The sequence below is a fragment of the Podarcis pityusensis genome, assembly GCF_964106645.2.
Source record: "Podarcis pityusensis genome assembly, chromosome: 2".
Lineage (NCBI taxonomy): Eukaryota > Metazoa > Chordata > Lepidosauria > Squamata > Lacertidae > Podarcis > Podarcis pityusensis.
This window is the reverse complement of record NC_138029.1, coordinates 24,379,392-24,399,369: the sequence shown is the minus strand read 5'-3', so window position 1 is coordinate 24,399,369 and position 19,978 is coordinate 24,379,392. Positions and strand designations below refer to the sequence as shown.

At 44.7% G+C, this 19,978-nt stretch overlaps 1 protein-coding gene across 3 annotated transcripts in view; it reads right to left on the bottom strand.

Annotated features, from left to right (window-relative positions):
• The window catches only part of AXIN2 (axin 2), a 48,790-nt gene extending 29,332 nt beyond the window's left edge, over positions 1–19,458 (bottom strand). The window contains exons 1-3 of one of the 3 annotated variants that reach the window (XM_080994480.1): positions 19,018–19,458; positions 15,847–16,796; positions 6,765–6,905 (exon numbers count right to left, since the gene is read on the bottom strand). In XM_080994480.1, the coding sequence (XP_080850606.1) occupies positions 6,765–6,905; positions 15,847–16,670 (965 nt within the window). In that variant the 5' untranslated portion in view covers positions 16,671–16,796; positions 19,018–19,458. Of the gene's footprint in view, positions 1–6,764; positions 6,906–15,846; positions 16,797–18,059; positions 18,581–18,671; positions 18,854–19,017 lie in introns of those variants that run through there. The other 2 variants (XM_080994482.1, XM_080994481.1) reach the window with 2 other exon arrangements.
• Positions 19,459–19,978: the final 520 nt, after the last annotated feature.

Here is a 19,978-nt window from a genome sequence, read left to right as displayed (position 1 = left end):
GAAACAAGTAAATAGATAGCCATAATGGGGAATGCAGGAAATTAACCAACCCCTGCCGAAAGCAGGGCTTGAAGTCACTGATCAGGATGGACTGAAAGCTCCACTTGGGTCAACCTGGATCTTCCTTTGCAGCAGAGCTGGATCTGAACCCATGTTGCAAATGATAAATGGGTTACCTGGAATCATGGTGACATCAAGTGATGGATAGGTGGGCAACCCTGCCCACTGTGGGTGGGGAAATCCAGGATCTGGCCCGTCACCTGGAGGTTGTTATCCAGGCTGTAGAACAACCTTCCCCAACCTTACATCCCCTGACACTGCTACAACACAGCCTCTGTGATCCCCAGGCAGCATAGCCAAAGGCCAAGGACGATGAGGGTTATAGTTCAACAGTATCTATGGGCACATGGTTAGGAAAGATTGCTGTAGAGGAACGCTCTCATTCAGGTTTCAAGAGCTGAGGTGTATGCTTCTAAGCAAGGCTGGTGAGAAAAATGTGCACTGTAAGATGGTGTGTTCCTCTAGCAGTGATGCATGGGTTTGTTAAAAAGCCAGCCTCTTCACTTTATCTGACCTGAAACGTGTGGCTTATGTCTGCTACTAGAGTAGGTACAGGCTCCCTTCTTTGCTAATGCTGAACTTTGGTGTGGTTTGCTTAGATTCTAAGCCAGAAGCAGTCAACATGGCATCCTCCAGATGTTGTTGGATCACAGCTCCCATCATCTCTGGCCTTTGGCCACGGTAGCTGAGGCTGCTGGGAGTTGTAATCCAACACCCTCTGGAGGACCCCATACTGATTACTCCTGCTCCAAGTCTTAGAGTCAAACAGAGTTTGACCTTTGGATCCTTTGTAGGACTGCAATGGGAGGAAGCCCCAGTGAACTCCATAGAGCTTACTTCTGAGCAGACAAGTAAAAGATCACACTATTAGGATTTTTCTCATCAACTTGGACTGGAATTACTTGGCATACAGCAAAAATACATATGCAACATCTGGACAGACGAAACAGCATGTCGCAAAAACAATTCGCATGGCTTGCTCAAGGAAGAGACAGCTGCACCATCAACCAGGAGGAAGTTTGTTCTCCCTTCCCAGTTTGCTACATTTGTTCTTTAGGTTCTGCCAAGAAAGCTGCTGGACAACCAAGAAAGAAACATCGCGCAAACACCTCTTATGTCTTCACTTAAGCTCCAGTGGATGCAGAAATGAAATGCCAGCCATAAATCTAAGACAGGCTAGGATCCCGTTCCAAGTATCCCAAGGGGGAGGAGATGCAAAGTTTACCTCTTTGAAGGCAAAAGCATCCTAGCAGTTTTTGGACACTATGAGCGTTCTGCATCCAGGGAGAGAGGGCAGCATAGAACTGTCAAGTGTATTGAATGTGGCAACTCCATCAAGGCAGAGGCAGGTAGGGAGGCTGTTTTACCAAATGCATGCTGTTTAGATGCGATTGCATACCCCCGAAGCTTCAGTCAAGAATGACCCATACTCCATATCAACAGAGTTTCACACAGAGGCAGATCTCTTTGCAAGAAAGAACTTGCCATGTAAAGGAGCAAGAGGTGACGAACCTGTGGCCCGTCGAGATGCTGTTGGGACTCCCATCTCCCAACAGCCCCCAGCCAACATGGCCAGTGACTGGGGATGATGGGAGTTGCAGGCCAGCAACATCTGGCGGCCCCCTAAGGTTCCTCACTCCTGCACTACAGCCTGACAGATAAATAGTGGACAAGGGATGAATGAGAGCCACTTGTAGGGATAGGACTGGGTAGTCCTAGCAGTGTGGCAGCACAAGCAAAGTCAAATAATGAGCAGTGCATGGGGATCCATAGAAAATCATGCACCTTGCCTGTATGAGGTCCCGTGTTTAGTCATTCGCAACTCCATTTAAATGATCTCAGGCAGTAGCTCTGAAGCCATGAAGAGCTGCTGCCAGTCTGGGCTTCACTCTGTATAAAGCAGGCATAGGCAAACTCGGCCCTCCAGATGTTTTGGGACTACAACTCACATCATCCCTAGCTAACAGGACCAGTGGTCAGGGATGATGGGAGTTGTAGTCCCAAAACATCTGGAATTTGGGGGTGCCTGGTATAAAGCATCATATGTCCAGTTGTTACTGAATGCTACCTGGTGGGGTGGAATGGTGAGTCAGGGGGGACATGGAAACATAATGCTTTCCCTTCCACTAACTGCCTTTTTTCCCTATGCTATGCTTTATTAAATAGATTCTGAGGATAGAAACACCAAAAGCTTGACATGCCACAGTTGGGCATTTTCTTACTTGGCTTTATTTTGTCTCATTTAGGGAGCATCTTCCTTGCGATAAGGAAAGTCCTCTAAATGGAAACTTACCAATACACATTTACTACGAGTCCACCATGATGCACAGCGGCAGTCTAAGTGTCCATGTGACACTCCTTTCCCATTCACTGAGGCCTCCCTGATTAGCCCGAATGTTTTGAGTGCTCCCTAACGCCACAATTTGGGTAAATGAGGGTGTCCTCTTAATTGGCTCACTCAAACAAGCAGCTATCTTGGTTGCGGGGGATGGGGGGTGGGAGATGTTAATTACAATTAAATAGAAAGGGCTGGCGAATCTCATTTTAAAAAGAAGGGTGGCGTTACTGAACAGCCCTGAGAAACAGAACTGAGAATCGTAACGAGGGCTTGAAACAAGCTTCCTAAACTCCGGTGCTTGGGTATTTAAAATGAAAGGGCATTGAAGGAAAGTAAGAATCCATAATGCATTAAATACAGACAAGACAGGCAGCTGGTGCTTGAATTTCAAGTCCAACAAGGGTAGCCAAGAAGATCAAGTGAGGTTACAAGGGAGAGAATTCTTGACTTTTATTTTTGGCTCAAGCCCTATTTCAGCCAAAGGTTCACAGGGTGAGCTTAGCCAAGTTTCTGCCTGCCTGCCTGCCTGTCTCTCTGCCATCTAAAAAAAATGGGAACAATGGCGGCTGCACCTCATAAGGTAGCTGCAAGATCACAGAAAAAGAGAATGTGCAAAGCATTTTTACAAGCTGAGTCAGAATGGCACAGAAGTGTTGGACCTGAATGAGCGAGGTCCTGCCCAGCCATGAAGCTCATCTGGGTAAGTCTCAATTTATCAGGATAAAATATATTGTAGGAGTTGGTGTGAGGCTAAAACAGCATCACCTCATAGATACCATGCTAGTTCCTTAGAAGATTAGCGGAACCCAGAGCTGATACAGAAAGAACATATCTAAGGGCTGTTGCCAACCAAGTTATGCTCAGAGTAGACCCATTGAAATTAGCAAACCTAAGCTAGTTATGTTTGTTAATTTCAGTGAGCCTGCTCAGAGTAGGACCAACATCAGCCACAACTCTAAGCCAACAACAAAAACCAAAGGTCACTGACTGAATGCATCTCGACAAAACTGAAAACATTTTAAAGTGTTTTAGGATAAAATGCTATCTAAAACCGGTGCACAATTAATACTGCTGCCTAAAAAGAAAAACGGAAAAAAAGATACAACTTCTGATGTCCATGTTAATCCAACCCCCCTCCCTTCTCCAGAAGCACAATATTTGTGCTAGATTTCCTGGTGTGCATGTGTTTTAAATCCAACTCTGGGCTGAAGAACAGCATAGTTTTAGGCACTGAATAGCACAGTTTAATTATAAACATTTTAGCTAACCAGTCTGGTACTAAGCCAATCTGTTTCTGGGGAAACACTAGTTTTGAAGTCTTCTTTCCAGTCAGCTGCCATTTAAGCTGAGCCAATTATCTTAGCCTTTTGACTTAGATGTGCCTGACCTAACCTGAATGTAGTTTCACTGCTTCTTTTGAAATATCAGACTCTGTGCGCATATGCATTCACTCCCATCTTCATTTGGCAATGGCTCTGAAACGGAGCCTCTGATCTTGCCAACATCAAAAGCCTGGTTTGTAAGATAAGGTAATATTTGAAGTTTGCTCAGCAGTATTCCCCTGTGTCCAAAGTAAATCCATAAATAAGATATAACCAAATAATAAAAAGTCCCCCTTTCGTCTCTCCCTCCCTCCCTCACCCCTTCCCTCCAATCAAGAAATGGAAATGTGAATTTGCCTGGGTGCTTTGTGGCTAACACCAAAAAGGGGCAGATTAAACAAAAACGCAACATTGATCCTTTGGGTTAAATGTAAGTTCAGGAAAAGGGGGGGGGGAGAGGGATTGTGTGCATTTTCTTTGCTGGGAATGCCACCTGGGGACCACCATGAAAACAAGAGACCAGATCATACCGGCTTTTCAGATGTCTGTGGGTTCTGTTGTCTGATTTGCACCCCACCAAAGCCATTGCACACATGCACGCACACAGTAGAGTGGTGCATTGCTGCACAAATTTGTTGGCACGGAAGCTACAGGAAAAGTGCGACGAAACCATGCCCCTACATCATCAAAGGTGACAAATGAACCACAACAGCAGCTGATTTCACTTTTCTCCCAACGTCGCTCCCCTCCAAAAGCAAAAAGAAAAGAAAAGAAGGCGGCCGCTTTCCTCCCTTTTGCTCAAGTTTCTCTTTCATACACCCATGGCAGGGAAGGAAATTCAAACACAAAAACAACTTGGCACACGTGCTAGTGTTACCGCAGCTTGCAACAGCTGTTGAAGCCTATCAGCGTGCTCTGCTTCTAGGAGTTTACAACACTGAGACGCCACAGAGCTGGAAAAAGTGTGTGTCCCACTTTCCTCCTCTCTCTCTCTCTCTCTCTCTCACACACACACACACACACACACACACTCCTCAGTCGTGGAGACAACACCACAGGAAATTCAAACCTTTCCAAAGGCTTCGAGAGGGTTGGGGAGGGGGAGTTTGGGATCAGTTTTCAGCAGGAACTGGTTAAATGCCTTGAGTTTTTGCAGGTTGCTCTCTAAAGCCATATAACCATTCTGGGCCCTATTGAAATCCAGGTTGGCTCCCCGCCCCCCCCTCCGGCCTCAGCACCACCACCACCTCTGCAACACCCCCACTCCCCATATCTTGAAGCTCCCAGCAGTTTAATCAGGCAAGCTTCCCTTGCTCCTCACAGCCTGTACTGGCTATTGTTATGGCAGGAAAAAACAGCCAGGCTCCTTTCATGCCCGGCTTTATGGGGAGCTCCTATTCACTTGTTCAAGTAAATTTCAAAGCAGCCTGCTACCCTCTTATCCCCTCTAAGCTCCCCTAGACTAACAATAGGCTGAAAGCGATTCAGTTAAGCCTTTCATCCAGCATGCACTTTATTTCTCACTCAGTGCTCTCATCTGTAGAAGGCCCCACAATTGGCATTGCTGTGAAGAGAGGGTATAATCCTAGCCCTGCTCGTCCCAAGTGACCCAACACTGGTCCAGAAATGACTAACCCAGTGAATGCTCTGTTGACACACCGAGCACATATACAAACCGCAGCCCAGCTGGCAAAGAGAAATAAAATAGTGATGCAGCTTTTTAAGAAAATGCAAGGCCGATGTTGTTCAATGAGAAAGTGGGGTAAGGCAGGAATGGGTTTCTTCTTCTTCCATAAAACCATTAAAAAAAAAAAAAAAGTACTGCACACATATTAGAAGGAGGGTGGATAAGCAAGTCTGCACTATTTTATATCTAGAGACTTTTTTATTTTAAAAAGTGCATATTCTTCCCCTGCCACCAAAAGGATTATAAGGAATTGCGAAGCGTTTCCTTCCACCTTCAAGGTTTCCAAACCACCATGGGTACACTAACAGTACAATCCTGTTACTCACAAGTTAAGTCCTACTGTTTTGGGTTGGAATTGCTTCCAGATATGTGCATGCATGGGAAGCAGAACTAAGCATTTCAAATTAAGACCTTGGGAATTGTGTGTGTGTTTGTGTGCATATGTATATCAATGCTAAGTTAAAACCAGGCTACTTTGCACTCCCCAACCCCAACCTGCCTCCAAAAAGCGTTCCTTCCGCTGGAAATAAAGAATATGCTCCCCTATCCTCACAGCACTTTGGGATATTTAGCAATGAAGTCCAATCTCTCTACCCAGCAGCAGGAAGAGGAATGCAACATGAAGTAGAGGTGGGAGAGAGAAACCATTGACAATGTACGTAGTTGCCCTTGTACATAGTTGTATGGCTAAAGCAGATTACAACAGAAAACTTCTTCCCATTTCCTTCTCTGTAGAAGACCACAAATTTTACAGCACAGATTGTTCCTCCCATCCTTCTCCCAGAGACTAAGGAATAATTGTCATCACATTCCAAACAGCCTCCACCCTCTTACAGAAGTAAAGTCAGCCAGGTTCAGCCCAAGAAGGCTGTTGACTCTTTGGGTCAATAGAGCATCGCTCCTAAGTTCAGCAGCTAACCTCAGAAAGCACCGCCTAGAGGAAGCAATTCCTTTTTTTACGACTGTTAATTAGATAATAAGACTACACCTAGTCCTAAAAAAAACAAGGGCTGGGGCAAAATTGTGGCTATGGGGACGATTATGGATACATCCCATGGGTAAGAGGCTGGATTTCTAGTCCTACTGGGAGAACAAGGTTGTTCACCTGAGAGTTGGGTGAGAATACCTGCAAAGTGATAGAAATGAGAGAGTCATTTCCTACCATTGCGTCAAAGGCATACACACTGTGCTCAAACCATACTCCTAGTTTATGGCAATATGGTGGGTAAAGAATCCATCAGAAATATAACTGGGTAGCAAAATTTTAAACAGAAAATTAAAGCAGAGATCATGGTCAGGTAGGATTCTTTTAAGAACCAACAGTTTTTCAAAAAATTCAACCAAGGGAAATACTTACACGCTACTGTCCGTCATAGACATGGAGTCATCAGTCAGAGCATCACTAGATATTTCACTATCATTTGCACTAGTGGCAGGAGCAAAGACATAGCCAGAGTTCACATGGTAAGGGTTAACAGGATCGTTCCTCTTAAAGGACCTAGAGACAAGCAAAATGTGAAAGCTCAGTTACTCTTCCATGAACTCAGGAAATACACACATAAAAAAGCCAAAGAGCAATGAGCTAAGTTATATATGTGCACACAAGACTAACTAAATGACTAATATTCTCAATGCTTGGAAGTAACTCAGTCAATTTCAATGGACCGCTTATAAATAAGAAGTGTTTAGGATCACGGCCTTCATTTTCCACCCGCCATAAACAGCTGGCTAACCAGCATGTGATCTGCCAGAAGTATCTGTAATATGTAGGAGAAATAAACCCATGCTACTAAATCCTTGTTTACCTGTGTAGGTCTGTGTTCACAGCATACCCATTTGTGTATAATAGCTTTCATTGTGCTGTGTAGATGGAATGGAAGCACAGCAAGTTGTTTGTGTACATTGGGGTGGCAAACATGGTGAATCTCCAGATGTTGATGGACTACAACTCCCATCATCCATGACCATTGGCCATGCCGGCTGGGGCTGACAGGAGTTGAAGAACAGCAACATTTGGGAGCCAAAGGTTCCCCATTCATGATCTACAAAGTCACTGAGTATTTTAAAGCCATCAGCTATCATACAGTTTTAAAATGGTGGATTCATGAAATCCCTTGTTATGGCACCACACAAAAAAGTATCATGTTTTCTCCTGTTGTTCCACCAAAGAGAAGAGGCAGCATACATCCTCCATCACTATTTTATCCTCACAACAACCTTATGAAGCAGGTTAGACCAGGCTTCCTCGGCCCTCCAGATGTTTTTGGCTACATCTCCCATGATCCCTAGCTAGCAGGACCAGTGGTCAGGGATGATAGGAATTGTAGTCTCAAAACATCTGGAGGGCCGAGGTTGAGGAAGCCTGGGTTAGACTGAGGGATCACAGAACTGTAGAGTTTGAAGGGATGCTGAAGATCATCTGGTCCAACAAAGGAATATGCAGCTGTTCCATATGGGGATCAAACCTGCAATCTTGGCGTTATCAGCACCATGGTCTAACCTCACAGCAACCCCACAAGGAAGGATAGAGGCCGGTCCTAGGTCACCAGTGAGCTTCATTCTTGAGTGGGGACTTAGACCCAAACCTCCTTACTTTTAGTCCAATATACCAGACTAGTGCCAAGACTCAAAAGGAAGGCAATATTGTGAACAGATCCAGCTTGTCTCGAACACTCCCACATAACAAACTGAGATTCCGAAACAACTACCAAGGTCTCCATGTGGTAGAGAGAAAACTGTCCTGCCACAACACTCTAGCCATCAACACTTTTACAGTTTTCACAATCCTACACGTGCCTGTCAAAAAGTGAGTTCAAGGATGCTTACTCACAGGTAAGTAGGAATAAGATTGGAGCCTTAGTGATCATGCGGGGCCTATCATGAACATTTTGACAAGTTCCTTTCTAGGTTTGTTCTACTCCCTAACATTTCGAATTGGGCTAGGATCTCCTCACAAAAACACTCAACTCCTACTTTCCCACACCAATGTGTCTTAAACCCAAATACATGTGCATTGTTATTCCTCGTTCATCTGCAGCAAGGATGGGGGAAATGTGGTCCTCCATAAGCTGCCGGACTACAATTCCCATTATCCTTGACCATTAGCTATGAATGATGGGGCTAATGGGAGTGGGAATCTAAGATCTACAGAAAAGGGCAATGCAAAATTTTAGACAAGTGAGCTAGGGCCAGGCAGTTAAGAACAGCAGCTGAATGCCCTGAAACTGAATCTTTACCATGCACTCATCAAGTGGCCTTAAAAGCATATTTTCTTCCTTCCTTCCTTCCTTCCTTCCTTCCTTCCTTCTCTCTCTGCCTCAAATCTGTGCCAGCAGTACAAGACAGTTGTAATGGCTAGAGCAGGCATAGGCAAACTCAGCCCTCCAGATGTTTTGGGACTACAACTCCCATCATCCCTGACCATTGGTCCTGTTAGCTAGGGGTGATGGGAGTTGTAGTCCCAAAACATCTGGAAGGCAAAGTTTGCCTATGCCTGGGCTAGAGCAAAGTTTCCCAAACTTGGGTCTCCAGCTGTTTTTGAACTACAACTCCGATCATTCCTAGCTAGCAGAACCAGTGGTGATGGGAACTGTATTCCAAAAACAGCTGGAGACCCAAGTTTGGGAAACTCTGAGCTAGGGTGAAGTGCTTAAGAAAAAAGTGGTAAATGTTATTAAGTGCCCGCAGTATTTTCAGGTCATTTTCAGCTCTGGATTCAAAAGGTCCCCAAGCATGTCAAATTAACAAATATAACTTCTACAGATGGTCTTATCTCAAAATGGTTCAACTGACATCTTATTTCAGAGGATGCTGCAAAAGAAAGTGTGGCCCTATATACAGAGAGCTCTGCATTGGTAAAGCGATAATAAGGGGATAATAAGTGAAGAGCAATCTTTTCCAATCCAAATCACAGAGGGGAGTAAATTTCAGTTTTGTATCCCCACCAAGTTGGTCCAATAAAGGGAGCCATTATGTAGGACCAACAAGGCAGCAACATAACAATTTATGGGGCAGCCTTTGCCAACCTGCTACCTTCCAGATGTTTTGGACTACAACTCCCATCAGCCATCACAACCATGGTGCCTGAGGAAGAAAGGAGCAAGGAGTCCCAAACATCTGGAGGGCATCAGTTTGGCAAAGGGAGACCAATAGGGATGGACACCTGTGTTTTATATTCTGTACCCTAATCACCATGGACTATTAAAGACTAAATTAGGGATTGACAAAACATTTACAGGATTGCGATCACTGCTCTCAGCCAAACGTTTTAAGAAGGCCTTGTTTATATAGACAGCACCACCTTTAAGCACACAGAATCCAAACGCCTGGAATCCAGGCTAAGTTTGCCAGATGTTCCTCATTTCAAGCCATCACCCCTTACTCCAGATGCCTGCTCTACAGAACATTAAAAAGGGACACCCCTTATTCGACCACTTCCATAACATTCCACAGAAGAGACATCACAGAGGCAGACCACATCCCTCATTCTGAAGAAATTCAGCTTGGCAACCCCGATCCGCTCAGGCTCCCATGGCCTGCTGTTTGTTCAATTCTAAGACAGTCACTTGCTCAAAATTGGAGTCACTTGTGAGCAACTTGGGAGGCGCAGGGTGGAGGGAGGGAGGGAGAGGGAGAGGGAGAGAGGGGAGGGAAGTCTTTCTTTAAGGCCTAAACATAAAAGAGAGAAACTTTTGGGGTTTTTAAAAAAAAAAAAAATCACCAAGCCACTTGCAATGAGATCGGAGGAGGCATCAGGCCTGAGTTAAGTGAGCAGCCTGGTAGTCTTAATGAAAAGCAGCACTTCCCCTAGTAGTAGTATTCTGGTCCCTTTGTTTCCATTTGCCCCGGTTACCCACTTTCGACCTCTTCAGTAGTAGTCTTCACTCAGTTCTCTCACAAACAAGTCCTCCCACCCTCCCCTTAACTCCCCTCTGCTGTGTTGCATTCCTCCATTTCACTGGCAAGGGGAAAACATGAGCCCTTGCGAAGGCTTAAGCAAAGAAAGGGGCTTGGGAAGGGGAGAGAGAGAGAGAGAGAGATGGAGGGAGAGACAGACAGACAGCCCTCTTCAAGTTATGACGGCAAACAGCATGACTGAAGTTCTAGGCCTCCACATCTCAAGCTGACCTTTGCAGGAGGCCTCGCTGCAAAAGACTCAGGTATTTAAGCGCAGCTGGGAACACATTCTTTCCCAAAGCACACAAAGATATTTCAGTGGGAAGATCAAGACATTCAAAAGATGAAGGAAGGGAGCGGGGAAGAGAAAAGAAAAGAAAGAAAGAATGGGAGATAACCAAAGAGTGACAGAAGACGGTAGGGGGGGGGAAATCAGATCCTTCAGATCTTCAAGACAGATCAACCCCACATGTTTCCAGTTGAAAGTTACTCTGCAAAAGAGGGGGGGGGGAGAAAGCAAGGGGAAGCAGGATCCAAATGTTGTACCTTTAGAAAACAAAAACTTATCTATGTTTGTAAAGTTCCCGTCACATTCTTAAGGCAGCTATTGGGTGTTTTTTTTTGGTCTTTCAAGGAAGTGGGGTGGGAGAGGGGGAAGGATAAAGGCTTTACTTTTTATTACTGTCCTTGAAACAGCTTCATGTCCTGCTCTAACAAAACGCAGGCCCATTAGGGCTTATTGTTGTAAGGTATCTGGTTGCAAGATGCTCGCCATCTGTACAGAACCAAGCCTGCTCCTTAAGTGGATCCTACAAACCTTCCTTTTAAAGTGCATGTCATGCTGCTACGTCCTTAATCGTGCCGCCTGTTAGTTTATGTTTACATGTCATCCCTATGGGAAGGTTAAGGGGAAGCTCTTCCATACTGTAAGGCAGCCACTTGAGAGAGAGAGAGAGAGAGAGAGAAAGAGAGAATCTCCAAAATCTTTTTGGAAGAGCTCAACTTCCTAAGCTATGCCGAACTTTTGGAAAAGTCCTGCTCCAAAGTTCAACGGATCTATAAATCACCTTAAACTAGTCAGCAGAAACTCAAAGCACAAGAAATTACCAAGACATTTAGCTAGCAAAATGCCATTCCCCCACTCCTCAGAACTTATACAATCATATCATTAAACAATAAATTTCTTTTTATTTAAAAAAATATATCACAGTTTGCCCAGTTAAAACAGATCTGTACAGAAAATCCCCACATACATTAAGTAAACCAATTAGGGATGTTTTCATAGCCACTTTTTTTTAAAAAAAAAGAAAGATCTTGACCACACTACAAACTTAATTGTAGCCAGATGCTATCAAGCTGCCTTAAAGGAGTTTTAATTCCTGTGTGAAGCAGAGTCTCCGGTGTAAATTTCTACATGGACTTTCTTTTTCTCTCTCTCAAAAAAAGTGCCTCCACAGGACACAATACTGACAAATGTTTTCCACAATCATGTAGCAGTTCCCCTTCAGCTTCAAGGAGAATGTCTCAAGTTTCTCAAACTACTACCACTTATACTGATAAAAATGGTACAGTACTTGTTTGTCACTCCCTGTGCTGTGTTGGGGAGCAGGCCTGTGTCATAGACAAAGCACACAGAACTTATCTTTCCAGGTGTCTTTTGTGGGTAGCCCTGCAAGAAAACCCCCCAAAAACCCAACAACACCCTGAACAGCACAGCTGTTTTCTCCTCTGTGATTAGCCTCTAGCCTTAATAAGTAGCCTCAGATCTTGGTTTTTCAACCAGAGTAATGGAAAGTCTATACAGGGAGCCTTGTAAATTAGGAAGCTAAGCTTTGCTGCACTGCAGTTGGCATTCCACAGGTGTTCAGGTGGGTTATCAGAGGTATATGAAGAAAGCTCTGGATTGCTCTCACTGCTGTTGAGAAAACATCATGTGAATCTGCAGCCACATTGTCTGGCAAATGGTTTTTGGTCAGAAACATTGTGTTTATAATTTTCAGGGGAAGCAAATATGTAGCTTTCATCGCACTACTTTGCCAAAAAAACAAAACAAAACAAAAACCCGATTGCTTGGTGCGTGCAAGCACACACACATGTACACATTTGTCTTTCTCCCCTCCTGGCTTAATTTTATTATGATAACTGAAGCCATCTCGGTTCCAACACCATCCCCCACAAATAAGTGCCAATCTGCAAAAGTGGGCCATCTGCTAGCTATAGCCCCATGTGGTGGGAAGGCGAGCTTCACTAACTTTACAAGAGAAAACTTAACAGCAGAGAGGCTACCTTATTGGCTGCTATGATATATGAGTGTGCCATAAGAGGGCAGTTTTGTGCACATTAACTTTTGTGTGATACATTCAGAATCCAATGTAAACAAAACTTTTTTTCAATTTCACTTTTGTTGCACTGAACTGCCCAAAGTGGAAGAGCATCAAGATCCTCATTCCAAGGAAGCAATTAATACACAAAGCAGCCCTGAGAAAGAGGGGAAGATACCTAAACCAAGTCCGAAGTGTTTATTTTGACTCGGGGAAATCCCAAATTCATAAAAATACCTTATAACACATACAGCATGAGGCTGTGATTGGGGTAAAGAAAGTGTGTTCGCCAAACCTATCCTAGGAGCAGAAAACAGCCAGGGGAGGGAGACAAATAAGCTTCACACTCCTCATTAAAGCTTACATGCTAAAACAACCTCCAATTAATATTTTTTTTAAAAGTTTGGTTACCTACAGGTCCGGAAAGATGAAGACACATTGCAGACACCAGCCAAGGGGAAAGGGGATTCACCTGTCAACTGCTAGCAGACTAGGCAAATAACAGCAACTCATCCACAAGCTGAGAAAACTACTGGACTTTAATATCTTTGAGACAGGAGGAGAAGCAATGTCTGGTGACCACTGGCTTGGGGGGAAAGGCTTCTCAGCTAGTTCCCTTTGGTAACAACAATGAGATTCTAGTCCAGAAATTGCTAAGAGCAGCACCTCTAACTGGCAAAGGACTTGGCAGCCTTTACTGAGACCATGCCTACCCTCCCCTATGGGATATTATTCCCATTTCATAGCTGAGGAACTGAGTCTGAGACCTACCGACTTGCCAAAGACCACACAAAGTGTCCATGGCAGGCAGCAGTGGAACTGGAACCCGGGTTCAAGCCCAAGCTCTTAGTTCAGTTACATACAAGAATCCAGTCAAGGAACTGAGTCTGAGACCTACCGACTTGCCAAAGACCACACAAAGTGTCCATGGCAGGCAGCAGTGGAACTGGAACCTGGGTTCAAGCCCAAGCTCTCAGTTCAGTTACATACAAGAATACAGTCAAGGAGACCAAAAAAAAAAAAAAAAAGGAGAAGCAACTTCTTGCCTTTTTGGAGAACAGCGCAGCACAAAGTACATATCTGCTTAAAAGGAAGGTTTTCAGCATAAAATCATAGAATTGTAGAGTTGGAAGGGACCCTAAGGATCCTCTAGTCCAACCCCCTACAATGCAGTTGCCCCATACAGGGATCGAACTTGCAACCTTGGCATTATCAGCACCATGCTTCAACCAGCTGAGCTATCCAGCTCCATCAATATATGCCTAATCAAAAGCATGCATGAATTGGGTGGGCTGAAGGTTCAAATGAAGTTTCCTCACCTGAACAGAAAGTTACCTGCTTGGTGTTTTTCAGAGTGGCACTGACATTAATAGCTCCATGCCTTCTGCCACTTCAGTGTCAACAGAGTTTAGACATGCCAATGCCTTCTACAATGTCATCTCAACTTGGGGAGAGTGTTAGGTGTGTGCAGGGGTGTGTGTGTGTGTACACACACACAAAACCCCCCACCACCACATATACACATGCATACACACATATAAACACTGTTTGATCTGGGCAACAGCAAATATGGTTGTCAGGCTCATGCAACTGGTACAGTTCAGAGGTTGTGAAAGAAAATTGGCTTGCTAGGACTTCAAACTTGAAAACTTGCCTTTACCACAGAAAGATACTGGGGCAAACAGAGGCTTGAGCAAGCATATACCTCCACAGAGATTAAAACAAACGGGTAACACACACTGATGCCATTTGTACAGCCAAGAACTAAAAGAAGCCCCTTGCCTATCTGGAGCCCCCGCAGATTTGCCCTGGTGTGAGTGAAAGCCAAATTAGAACCAGCTGCCTTTCCAACCCTATCGCTGGAAAAGACCATAAACACTGCTGCAAGCTAGAAACACAACAGATGCAATTCAAGAACCCTCCTCTTAGAGGCAGGCCATAGTTGAAACAAGCTGAAAACAGAAGAGATGCCTGAAGCCCTTTGATGTCCCATGAATCACAGAAACACTCACAAAAATTCCTGTAAACCAGATGTCAAATACTTACCAGACTGAGAAAGAAACTCCCAAAGCAAGAGAGAGAATATACAGAACAGAGGGGAGAGGGAGAGAGCAGGTCCTTCTGCTCTATAGATCCTTGTTCAACCAATTCCCATTTATGAAGGGGAAAGGGAGGGGAGAAAGAGAATAAGGTGTCAGAAGATTATACCACTCTGTCACGATTAAGATAGAGAAAGAATACGCTGGTGTTGCCATTTTGTGAGAAACTGGTCTTGCCCACTTTCATCAGCCTATGCCACCAAAGAAGGGTCTCATATCACTCTCCTGGGGTACTGAATTGGGAATAGGACCACCTTTTAATGCAGCTTGAATTCCATTAACTAGGAAGGGCTGTCAGTCAATGGTAGAGTGCATGCTAAAAGGCCTAGGTTCATCTCCAGGTCAGGCTAGGAAAAGTTCCTGGCTGAAACTCTGAAGAGCCACTGTCAGTCACTGTAGACAGTTCTGAGCCTGAGAAACCAAAGGTCCAACTCAGTTCCTATATACCTGGAGCACACACCTCTTTTACTCAGCGGTTGGAATTCTGCCCCTAACACTAATGTCCCATACCTGAAGCCATCTCATTGGCCAAACAGATTTCCTTTGGCTTAAAGACAGGATAGCAAGCCACACAAGGTATTCTCCAAGAATACATGTGTTTCATGTCTCCTTGTAAGTTACAAAGTTCAGTCACACGGGCTGCCGCAGTAATAATATGGATTTTCTCGTTCCATCATCACATAATTGCTTCCCATTTTCTATATGTAATCCACATATTTCGACACTAGCTGGGGATGAAGCTGGCAAACTAGTATTTCATTACTCATTCACATGCCTAGATGGTGCTCTTCCCAGCTCCTCTTAATGTGGTTTAAAGTGGTAACAATTAACGCATGTCTCAAAGAACAAGAGTCGCTTTGAAGTTCTTTTTTGATGTCTAAGAGAGCTTTAGGAACTGGTGGGTCTTAAGAACCACAATGTACTGCTTTCTTTATTATGGAGAAAGACAGCCCTCCCCACCAAGCCAGAAATAAATGCCAAGTTGTTAAGGTTCATTAAAAAAAAAAGTATCTTTGCCAAAATCTACTCCAAAGGACAAGCATGTGCACATATACCCACTTTGCAAGATTTGTTTAAAGGAGCAACAGACTCTCAAAAAGTCATTTAAAGCAAGTTATCTTACCTGAACCCATTCTCCACAGTTTCTGTAGCCCGGACACTTGCTGTAGCCCTCAATGCCTTACTGGATAGCCCTAGCACGGATGGCAAAAGTTTGTTCTTAAAGTCTGCACAGCTCCACTCCTCTTCTTCATTCAAGGTAGGGAGATAGCCACAGTCAACTTTTAAGCTCCCCAGTCCATTGCTGTTAATGTAAGCAGGATTTTCTCCCCCACTCCTTACATATTCGAGGTATATATCAGAAGTTAAAAACATCTGGTAAGCATTTTCCTCCATCACTGTCTGAATCTCAGTCTGTGCCTGATCAAACATTATAGAATCGATCTGCTGCTTCTTGATATTATCCCTTATGTAGGTCTTAGTGGCAGGCTTGAGCTGTTTGGAGACAATGCTGTTGTTCTCAATGTACCGTTTGTATATAGCTTTGGCTACTCGTAAAGTTTTGGTATCCTTAAGGTCCATCTGCCTGAAGCCATTGCAGGCAAACCAGAAGTCCAAAGTATCCACACATTTTTCTCTTTCCAGGAAGGTCCGGAAGAGATAGGCACCATCTTGATCCCCCAGTAAGGAATGCAAGGATTTGGTCCATCGTGCTAGAGGAGAGTCTGGGAATGCGCTGCCTTCTGGCTCCCCAAGGCCATCTTCATTTCTCCTTGGCGTGGAAGAAACTGACATGGCCTTGAAGCTTTGGTTTTTCATGGCAAACAAAGTGGCAGCCAGGTGGCATGGTGTCTCTCCTTCTTCCCCTGGTACAGGGGGGCGTGGGGCATCTTCTCTGAAGCTGCTGCTGGGGTCTGGGAGGTGAGTCAGCAATGCTGCGCTGCTCATGGTTCCGGGAGTCCCTTCTGGCAGGACTTTTTCTTTTTAAGTTCCTCAGTAATCTGTATGTGTGTTGTCTCTCTCCCTCTCTCTTTTCTTCTTCAAGTCAGCAGGGGATTCTTCAGAGTCTTCTCTCTTGAAGGGAAAAAAAAAAGGAAAAGAAAGAGGGGGGGGAGTATTGATCTAATCAAAACCAGATCCACCCAACATCAAAGACAAAAAGTAAACAGGCTTTTCAACTCTTCACATTAAAATAAAGAGGCAACCGCAGCTATCTGCAGTGCTAATCAAAAGTATCAGATACGCTTTTCAAAGAGGAAGATTGAACTCTAGGCACACTTTTAACTTTGGTGTGGAGGGAGCAAAAGGAGTGGGGGCGGAGGCAAAAACAAAAATGAAGTCTTAATTATTGCATTGCCTATAAAATCAAAACACGCAAAAGAAAATAAAAGAAACCCCCCTGTGAACCTTTCCCTCCTACTAATGATAACATCTGAGAAGTCCCAGGAACAATACTGGATCCCTTGTGTTGTTAAACCTATTTTGTGTGCAAGCACACACACACACACACACAAATCCTTCAAAATTTTGCCTCCCTCTCTTTCTTCAGTAGATAACTCAAAGCAAAGAACAAAACGTGCTTTCCTCAGCATCTGGTTTCCATTTCTCTGCCCCCCCCTCCTCCAAAACCCTTCAACTCCTTAAACATTTAGATTATGATCACCAGAAACCCTTCTAAGCACAATGCTGGATGCTCCTCTGAAAAAAACAAATGGCATATTGAGAAAGTGTTTAAAAGAAAATGGGGGGGGGGGGAATCTTGACCACAGTAGTGTTTTAGTTTAAAAACTAGGTCTGTCTGACTCATTTCTGATCAGTTGCCTACAGCCTTCAAAGGCATCTCATGGACTTGCTTAAGTTATACCATTCACATGTTAAAGACATCCACATGTTTAAAAACTTCCAACCACTTGGAAGCAAAGGATTCCAATTCTCCCTCCCCACCACCACCACCACCTCCCTTGCTCGGGTTGTCATGCACTTTTTCTTCTCAAACTTAGCCAGTTTCCACCATTAAAGATGGATTAATAAGATCTTGAGAAGTTTTGTGGCTTCTTCCAAACATCCTTCCTTAGTTCACTCGGGAGAAAATGGGATTGCAAAGACTTCAACCAGTTTATTTAAACACACACACACACACAAAACCAACCAACATCCAATTTTAAAAAGTTGGTTTATGAAGTTATGTGAAGAGTTCAGAACTACTCATAAAATGACATTTCTCCACACCACCACCTCACGACAGGAGTGGAGATTTTAAACGCCTGCTTGCCTTTACAACAAACAAATACAAACTACTGCCAAGAAAGTATTTCCCCCCTCTCTCCTGTAATGTACCTGAACGCGTGCAGAAATTCCAAGCCCGGCTGTTATATTCTCCAGCTCCCCCCATCAAAGAGAGTGAGCGAGTAAGAGGGCGACTGGTGGGGGGAGGATTTAAAAGAAGACATTGTAGTCCAGCGAGCTGCTAAAATGCAACCCTTAAGAGGGGGGGTAAAAATAAAAGAGGGGGGTGGTAAGTAACCCTCCAGAAATGGCGACTGACTGGAGGGGAGAGGGGGGTGGAAAGGCCGAGAGATCTCAGGAACCGAGAAGAGGAATTGGGAGGGTGAAGGTGGGTAGAGCAGGGGGGGAAGAGAGCGAGAAAGCCACAGAGAAGTCTTAAGCCAGTTGCTTTCTCCGAGCCCTGTGCAACAACTGACCCCTAAGTAAGCCTGCAGCGCCTCTTTGGAGTTCGCAGGGGGTGCCGAGAGAAGTGGGAGGGGTGTAAAGGAAGAGTTGGGGGGGGGAGGGAGAAGAGGCAGGGAGTCCTCGCATCCTCGCTGCATCCCTGCCTCCCCGGCACATAAAGAAATGCACATCCTTGATCTCGACCTCCCTTCCCAATCGGAAAAGTCCAAATCTGAAAATGAACCCTTCTTTCCCCCCACACCCACGCACACACCTTACCGGGATATCTGCAATTGGGGTGCGTTGGTTGGAGGGGGGGAGCTTGTCCTGTGCAAGACCCCACTCCTTCCCCAGATCTCTCCCGTCTCTCGAACACACACAAACGCAACATACACACACACACCTCTGCTGTTTATTATTGTTCGCGTACAAAACCCTCGCCTATCGCCTCAACCGAGCCCTGCCTGCTCATAACTAACGCATAAATAGCTTTCCTTAACAACTTCAAAGCTCAAGCCAAGAGGACATCAAAGCGATCGGGAGAAAGCGGGCGCGCGGGGGGGGGGGGGGAGAGAAACAGGCAAGCAAGCAGCTGGGGAATCGCGTACATTCTTGTGCAACTTACCATTGATCCAGTAGTTTTTAGTGGGTCCTTTTTCCCTTCTCTCTTCTCCTTCTCTTTTTCTTTTCCCGCCCCCTCCGTAAACGGGCGCTCGGTACTTCCTTTAAAAAAAAAACCCACCTCCTTTAGCCTTCCCACCCCCCCCTTCTCTCTCTCTCTCTCCCTTTACAGAATGAAGAAAAGTAATCCGCAGCGTTGCGCCGATTCCCCCTATATTTTCATCACCCGCCTCCTCTCATGCTTCATAATAGCATCTGAGAGTTTAAAAGGGGGGGGAGCGGAGGGGGGAGAGAGAGAGAGAGCAGGACATTGCACGCGAAACGTATCAGCGGAGAGAGGGAGAGAGGAGTTTCAGCATGATCCTCTCCCTTCCTTCACGCCCCGCTTCTTCTTTAAGCCGAAAGGAAAAGGGAGAAGAAAAAAAATATATATATATATATATATATATATATCAAAAGACCTGATCCCTCCCCCACTTCTCCTGACCCCCCACCCGCCCCCCTTCTTTCAACTCAGGTCCTGTTTCAAGCAGTCATTCCATGCACCAAATGTCCTCCGGGCTATTCCAACAAACACTGAGCTGTGGGTTTAACTGTGCACATCAAAGTGAACAACCGAGAGAACGGTCCTGTAAGGGAGATAAGCGTCCTTTTTTCCGGCAACACCTTCCGCCTTAAAATAAAATAAAATATATGTATGTGCGTGTCTCTATCTCTCTGTGTGTGCATCTGTAAAGGTATACAGTTCTTACTATCGCAAGATCAACCGGCATTACGTACTGGCATTGCTCGGCAGCTACAAGGACTAATTATTCCCCCACACTTTGGATGGTTTTTCTTTCTTTCTTTTTTATTTTACTCCGAAGCGCTTAGATTATTATTATTATTATTATTATTATTATTATTGCTTCTTGAGTTGCTACCAAGTTGCCAGGACCTTATCAAAGGGAAACAATCTCTAGCCA